The sequence below is a fragment of the Rhamphochromis sp. 'chilingali' genome (genome assembly GCF_963969265.1).
Source record: "Rhamphochromis sp. 'chilingali' genome assembly, chromosome: 15".
Lineage (NCBI taxonomy): Eukaryota > Metazoa > Chordata > Actinopteri > Cichliformes > Cichlidae > Rhamphochromis > Rhamphochromis sp. 'chilingali'.
In genome coordinates, this window is record NC_137942.1 from 35,318,146 (window position 1) to 35,326,349 (window position 8,204).

General features: G+C 53.4%; 1 protein-coding gene across 1 annotated transcript; it reads left to right on the forward strand.

Moving 5' to 3' along the window:
• Positions 1-214: 214 nt before the first annotated feature.
• LOC308411823 (uncharacterized protein) lies at positions 215-7,944 on the forward strand (the record flags this gene model as incomplete). Its single annotated transcript, XM_080905849.1, has 3 exons — positions 215-1,174; positions 3,977-4,270; positions 7,696-7,944. The coding sequence occupies 3 exons, from the start codon at positions 215-217 to the stop codon at positions 7,942-7,944; spliced, it is 1,503 nt and encodes a 500-aa protein (XP_080761975.1).
• Positions 7,945-8,204: the final 260 nt, after the last annotated feature.

Consider the following 8,204-nt stretch of genomic DNA (forward strand, 5'->3'; position numbering starts at 1 on the left):
AGACTGTACGACTGAGTCAGCTGTCAAAACTCAACACTCAAAGCTTCAATAAATGTGGAAGTTGGCAGTACATACCTGTGTGTGCGTGTGTTTGTGCCTGGTGTATTCCACAAGTGGTGCCGAAACCCAGGAAAGTGCCGGTGGGGGAATGCCCGACCCACAGGCCGCGCCACCCGCCCAGCCTCTGCAATTCTTGGCGCAGATGCTAGCGGAGATGGCGACGATGAGCCGGGATCAGGCGGCCGACCAGCGTGCCCACCTGGCCGCGCTGCAGGAGCAGACGGACCGACAGACGCAAATTCTGGAACGGCTGGTCGGGGCCGCTGCCACGCCGAAGCCCTCGCCACTGTCGGTGGCGGTGCCCCGGATGGGGGACGGGGACGACCCACAAGTTTTTTTGGAGACCTTCCGTGCCACGGCGGAGGCTTGCCAATGGCCGCGGGAGGAGTGGGCTCCGCGGCTGCTCCCCCTGCTGTCTGGGGAGGCACAAACAGCGGCCCTGAGTCTGCCTCCGGCGTCGAGGAGCAGCTTCCCGGACGTGAGCCGGGCGGTGGTGGACAGGCTGGGGCTCACCGCCGAAGACCATCGCCGGCGGTTCCGGGCCTGTCGGCTGGCTACAACGGACCGACCATTCGCCTGGGCCCGGCAGCTGCGCGACGCGGCGGTGCGCTGGCTGCAACCGGGGGCATCGGAGGGCGAGACGAAGCTGGTGGACAAGGTGGTGCTGGAGCAGTTCACGGAGGGATTGCCAGCGGAGACGGCGAGATGGGTCCGGTGCCACCGGCCCGCAAGCTTGGAGGTAGCGGTGACGCTGGCGGAGGACCACCTTGCCGCTGGAGCAGGGGAACCCGGGGACGCCGGACGGAGGCCGACCAAACAGGCCCCAGTGCCGGCCCCGAGGCGCCGTGTGCCGGCACCAGGGCAGGCCGAGCGGCTGCCGGCGCTGAGCCCCACTAACCCTTTCGCGGCGTTGGTGCCGTCCAGGGGAGCCGAGCCAAGTGGAGCCGCCCCCGAGCCACGGAGAGCAGCACAGACGCCGGGGCCGGAGTGTTGGAAGTGCGGGCAGCCGGGGCACCTGAGGAGGGATTGTCCGCTTATGGAAGTGGGGCAGGTGTTCCGCGTTGCTGGCGCCCCAGCACCCTCCCCCGGTCCAGGAGGGACATACAGTATTCCGGTAAGGACTCGAGGGGGTATACGCCAGGCGTTGGTGGACACGGGCTGCACGCAGACCCTCGTACACCAAAGCTTGGTTCGCCCCGGGGCATTGCTGGAGGCAGAATGGGTGGAGGTGAGGTGTGTGCATGGTGATGTTCACAGGTATCCCATAGTGCCGCTGTTATTAAAGTATAAGGGCAAAATGCATAGAGTAACGGCGGCGGTTAGTCCGCGCCTGTCGCACCCCCTGATTCTGGGTACCAATTGGCCGGGGTTTCATCAGCTACTGGGGCAGTACGCGGGGGTGCGATCACGACCGGAAGCGGGGTGTAGCGTGTGCGCGGCATTCAGCGGTGACGCGGGGTCGTCCGACACCGACTCCGGGGGGGAGGAGCCGGCGGGTCCCTCACGGGACGTCCCGCCGGCCCCGGAAGTGTCCCCCATGGGTGATTTCCCACTGGAGCAGTCTCGTGACGGCACCCTACGCTCAGCCTTTGACCAAGTGATGGCTATTGATGGTCACGTGGTGCGCCCTGAGGCCGCGCAGACCTACCCGCGTTTCGTCTTATTAAACGACCGGTTATATCGAGTGAGTCGTGACACTCAGACCGAGGAAACACACACCCAGTTGTTGGTGCCGCAGGGCCGCCGGGAAACGCTTTTCCAGGCGGCCCACTATAACCCCATGGCAGGGCATATGGGCTACGAGAAAACTCTGGAGCGAATAACGGCCCGATTTTATTGGCCGGGCATCCGAGCGGATGTGCGCCGCTGGTGCGCGTCCTGCCCGGACTGCCAACTTGTTAACCAGCCGGCCATACCGAAAGCGCCTCTGCGCCCTCTCCCCCTCATTGAGGTCCCGTTTGAGCGCATCGGCATGGACCTCATCGGGCCGTTTCACCGGAGTGCACGCGGCTACCGCTTTGTGTTAGTCCTGGTGGATTACGCAACGCGGTACCCGGAAGCAGTTCCGCTGCGCACCATCTCTGCAAAGAGTGTGGCGCAGGCACTGTTTCAGGTCATCTCCCGAGTCGGAATCCCGAAAGAGATACTGACTGACCAGGGCACGTCGTTTATGTCTCGTACACTGCGGGAACTGTACGAATTACTGGGCATTAAATCTATTCGGACCAGCGTCTACCACCCTCAGACTGACGGGCTGGTGGAGCGGCTGAATAAGACTTTAAAGTCCATGATTCGGAAGTTCATTAACGAGGATGAACGCAATTGGGATCACTGGCTAGACCCTCTGTTATTCGCAGTGCGGGAGGTGCCCCAGGCCTCCACGGGATTTTCTCCCTTTGAACTGCTGTTCGGCAGGAGGCCACGTGGGGTGCTCGACCTGATTAAAGAAAGCTGGGAGGACGGTCCGAGCCCCGCCAAAAATGAGATTCAGTACGTGTTGGACCTGAGAGCAAAACTCCACACTTTGGGGAGGTTGTCACGGGAGAATTTGCTCCAGGCTCAGCAGCGTCAGCAACGCCTGTATGACAGAGGGGCTAGGCTCAGGCAATTCTCACCGGGAGATAAAGTGCTTGTGTTACTCCCTACTTCCAGCTCGAAGTTGCTCGCCAAGTGGCAAGGACCCTTTGTGGTCACACGGCGAGTCGGGGACGTGGACTATGAGGTCGCTCGGTCGGACAGGGGAGGAGCCACGCAGATTTATCACCTCAATCTCCTCAAACTGTGGCGAGAGGTTGAAACCGCTTCTCTGGTGAGCTTGGTGAAGGAGAGAGATGAGTTGGGGCCTGAGGTGCCAAATTCTATCATTCCCGCCTCCCTCCCTTGTGATGACCATCTCACACAGGCCCAGAGAGCGGATGTTGTCGCGTTGCAACAGCGTTTTGCGGACGTGTTCTCCCCCCTGCCCGGCCGGACGTCCCTCATCGAGCACCATTTCGTGACGCAGCCTGGCGTGACGGTGCGTTCACGGCCCTACAGGCTCCCGGAGCACAAGCGAAAAATCGTGCAGAGGGAATTGGCGGAAATGCTGAGGATGGGAGTAATAGAAGAGTCGCACAGCGCCTGGTGTAGCCCCATCGTTCTGGTGGCGAAGAAGGATGGGTCTATACGGTTCTGTGTCGACTATCGCAGGGTGAACGAAGTGTCACGCTTTGATGCCTACCCCATGCCTCGGGTCGACGAGCTCCTGGACCGGTTAGGCACGGCCCGCTTTTTCACGACGCTGGACTTAACCAAGGGCTATTGGCAGATTCCCTTGTCTGCCGAGGCCAGGGAGAAAACGGCCTTCTCCACTCCGTACGGTTTGTACCAGTTCGTGACACTTCCGTTCGGCCTGTTCGGGGCCCCGGCCACTTTCCAGCGTCTCATGGACCGGGTACTGCGTCCGCACGCAGCGTATGCTGCCGCCTACCTGGATGACGTGATCATCCACAGCGACACCTGGGCGGAGCATGTGCTGCGGGTGGCCGCGGTCCTGGAGTCCCTGAGGGGGGCGGGGCTCACGGCCAATCCGAAGAAGTGCGCGGTTGGACGGAGGGAGGTGCAGTATCTGGGGTACCACCTGGGGGGCGGGCAGGTGCGTCCACAGGTGGAGAAGACGGCGGCTATCGCTTCCTGCCCGCGCCCCAGGACGAAAAAGGAGGTGAGACGGTTCTTGGGGTTGGCGGGTTACTATCGTCGCTTTGTGCCGGGGTTTGCGCAGCTAACCAGCCCCCTGACCGATCTCACTCGAAAGGGTGCCCCGGATCTGGTCCAGTGGACGGGGCCGTGCCAGGCGGCATTTGTGCAGGTGAAAAAGGCTCTCTGTGGGGAGCCGCTGCTTCACACTCCTAACTTTTCCCTCCCTTTTGTTCTGCAGACTGACGCCTCGGACAGAGGGCTGGGAGCCGTTTTGTCCCAGCAGGTGAGGGGGGCTGACCGCCCTGTCCTATACATCAGCCGGAAGCTAGCGGAGCGCGAGCGCCGGTACAGCACCGTGGAGAAGGAGTGCCTGGCCATCCGGTGGGCGGTCGGCTCCCTGCGCTATTACCTCCTGGGACGCTCATTCACCCTCTGTTCGGACCATGCCCCGCTGCAGTGGCTCCACCGCATGAAGGATGCCAACGCCCGGATCACCCGGTGGTATCTGGCGTTGCAGCCCTTTAAGTTCAAGGTGATCCATAGGCCGGGGGCGCAGATGGCGGTGGCCGATTTCCTCTCTCGCTCGCGGGGGGGGGAGTTGGCTCGGCCGGACGGCTCCCCGGCCTCGAACGGGCGGTGGGGGTGTGTGGCGGAGGCGTGGCCCCGGGCGCAGCTGCAGGGGAGGAGTGCAGCAGAAGGCTCAACAGGGCGGCGCTGCGAGGCCGGTAAGAACAGCTGATGGTGTTTATGTACTGATGATGGTCTCCCTCCGCTGTGTTTATAGTGAGACGGGGAGGGGCGGCCAGGACAGAGATCAGCTGGGCTCGTGAGCTGTCAGACTGTACGACTGAGTCAGCTGTCAAAACTCAACACTCAAAGCTTCAATAAATGTGGAAGTTGGCAGTACATACCTGTGTGTGCGTGTGTTTGTGCCTGGTGTATTCCACAGATATGTTTTCATAAACCTTTCATTTGCCACATCAATAAACAGCACGGCAGGGCAAAATATGTTTTCTAACATGGCAACCTTTAAAAAGTGAAAGGAGACAGAAAGACAGCTGAGAAAGAATCAAACGGACTTTTTGATGCATTTTACACACAGTACTGGTGCAGAATCTAGAAAATGTGGGAAACACTGGCATCATATGCAGTACTTACTTCTGAAGAAATTATGATGGGACCCTAAAAAATGACTATGTACAATAATGGATTTCTATACATTTTACATCAGATGAAAACGTTTGTTGTAAGATTCAGATAATTATTTATTAAAAGCGAGACATTTTAAATGAGAATAAGAAAGAAAAGTATGTCTTTGTGCCCCCCTCTCCCTGTTAATGCCCTACCTGCCCCCCTGGCAACACTTTGCTAGACCCGCCCCTGCACAGTTACCAGCTGTCAGCTACACAAAAAGGATCCTGGTGTTATTTGTCTCTCAGAAACAGTTCATAACTTCAACTCATTTTTGTTTTGTCATGTTTTGTTCTTTACATTGTCTTTCTTCTATATAATTGTTAAACATTTAATAAATATGTCTACAAAAAGATTTTAAAAATCAGACATTTCACACAGACACCCAAATGATTTCTGACTGATGAAGGGGGCTGAAGGTGCCCTGCTCTTGCCCAGCTTCTGCTGCTCTCTCCCTGCTCACTGTCAGCAGCTGGCAGCCTCGGTCCTGCCTGAGACTCTTCATCTATCAGTGCCAAAGAATATGGGAAATAGCAACGCACAACATGCACATTACAAAACAAGCACATGAATCAGCATTACATTCATTAGTGAAGTGCTGACGTTCGTTCCTAAACTTTGGGCCTTAATTAACATCACTGTGAACTAATGTTTGCTTTGCTTCTTAACCAGTGAAGCAGCGAGGGGCTTTCTGAGGTTCCTGCTCGTAAATGCCCAAAATGAGTCGAGTATTTCTGCAACTACAAACTCTGTTTTCATCAGAGGTGTAAATATTACAGCACTGTGTCAGAGTCACTGAGGCTGGAACACAGAAAAAGGAAGTAGATGTATTTATTTTTAGACTTTATTGCCTGGAACCACTTTAAAAATACGCTTTGGGTCACAATTAACTGCAGAAAACCAGGAATCCACATATGAACATTATCTGTGCAGAGATTTATGCTTCTGAAGGTAAACAGTGAAAACTTGCAGCACTAAATGCACAGATAGCCAGGCGTTTCACATTTTGGGACCATCTGCCAGTTTTCATTTCTTAGGTATTGAAGAGCAGAAATGATTGAATTTTATTTACATGCTTAAAAATGTTTGCTTTTGAATATTATTTGAAGAATTACCCACACACTCAGGCACTGTGGGCCTGTTTCCCTTTGCACAACCGAGTGTTGGAAACGGGCCTTTTCTCTTTAAACTCTGAGGGGCTGTAACTTTGGCTTCTATTGGCAGATTTGCATGATTGACCCTCTTTTTAAAATAGTTTTAGCCAAGAGAATCAAGCTAACATCACTGTTTTTACGTCAGCTCACGTCACACGAGCTGTTTCAAGAAAAGTCCTCCTGTCACACAGCAATGCCTACATGAATCACACCACTCTGCTTAAATAATAATAATAATGTTTAGTGAAGCAGGTGAAGCAAAGGGCTGCTTTTAATAGGCTGGGAGACCCAGGTGTGCTGCTTTAGCTGGTGAGCCTCTCATGCTAGCCTCCATCTATAAGCTGGGATCACAGGAGCACTGCAGTCCTGACTAGATCAAGGATTGTTATTCATGCAGGTGACAAAAGTTTACATTCACAGAGTCATAGGATTGAGCCTGGTTTGAAAAGCAGCTGTTTAATGCAGCTGCTTAGAGTTCACACACAGTAGAAGAATCAGACTTGAGTCACATTTCAAACACTGGAAAAATACTCAGCAAGTAACAATGAAAACAGCACAGACTCAGTATATCCTGTTCAGTCCTGTGTTTGATATGAATGTGCTGTTCAGAGAGGATCTCATGTCCTCTTTTACAAAGCCTTTGTTTCATGATGTTTGTGTATAAATGAATGTAGGTGTGTTTCTAAGTGTGAAGGAGCCCTGGGAGAAAAGACTGAAGCTTGTGCCAAAGAACAAACAGGAAAGAAAGATCAGCATTAATGAAGACGAGCACAGAAGGAGCCCAAGCACGTGTTGCTTTTTCAGATTTCTCTAAAAGTGTGTGTTCATTTGTTCCATCCTTCACAACAAACAACAGCTGACAGACACACATGCACTCTGTGTCACTTCACAGGGGCTGATGAAAGTGGACACAGTAAAGGGAGAGCTGGACCTGCTCTACACATCCTGCACTCTGTTAACAGACTTTATTCTGCAGCATCAACAGATAAAAATATATGAAGATATAGAAACGTTTAACATTGTGACTGTTCACATTAGTGAAGCTGTTACTTTGCTGCCAGGTGGGAAAAGAAGCCTAAAGCTGAGTCTGATTAAACATCTGCTGCACCAGAGAGTTTCATGGCCCTGCTTTATCCTGTGCTTGCTGACCACCTCGTCCTGAAACCTCTTCATCATCCTCACAGTTGTGTGAAGAAAGAGGGAAGCAGGTGGAAACCATCTGTGCTGCTGTGTTCACTTGTGTGTGTGCGTCTATGGTCATATCTAATGTGTACCTACAGACAAACACAAACACCTGGCATTGCACAAGAGTCTCTATGGAGCAACCTGCAGATGTCAGAGATGTGATTAGAGGGTAAAGTGGACTAGTGAGAGCATCTATGTTGTTGTTGTCTGCTGGGGGACAGCATCAGCTGCAGAGATGCATCAGGATCAGCAAACTAATCTGCAAGGCTGCAAGTGTCACTGAAGGAGTTTGAGTCAGTGAGGGACTCAAACTCACACAGCTGGTCAAGAAGGCTCAGCAGCTGCTGTATTTCCTGAGGAGGCTGAGGAAATTTGGTATGTTGGCCAAGATCCTCAGCAGGTTCTACAGCTGCACTGTGGAGAGCAGCCTGACAGCTGCATCACTGCATGGTACGGCAGCACTACTGCAAACCGCAAACGCCTGCAGAGAGTGATAACAACTGTGGAGAAGATCATCAGGACCCCGCTGCCCTCTCTGCAGAGCAGCTACCATCACAGAGTCCAGAGGAGAGACACACCTCTGCCCTCGAGACGAAGGTTCAGAAGTGTGAAATGTAGAACATCCAGACTCAACAACTCCATCTTCCCCACTGCTATCAGACTCCTGAACAGCTGACCGACCTCAAACTGCAGTTTGCACATCAGGTCACTTTGCACACTAAGTTCATTTTGCACATTAAACTCCATGTACATCCATGTACATCGACATCTGCAGACCACACGTGTCTTCAGTTACTTATTTGTACTTATTTGCAGTTATTTATCTTTTTATTTTATTTTTTTAAGTTATTTCTTATCCTTATTTTATCTTTTTATTTATTCTTATCTTGTTCTTTTAACCATTATCTAACTTGGCATTGTGCACGGTGTGTTTAG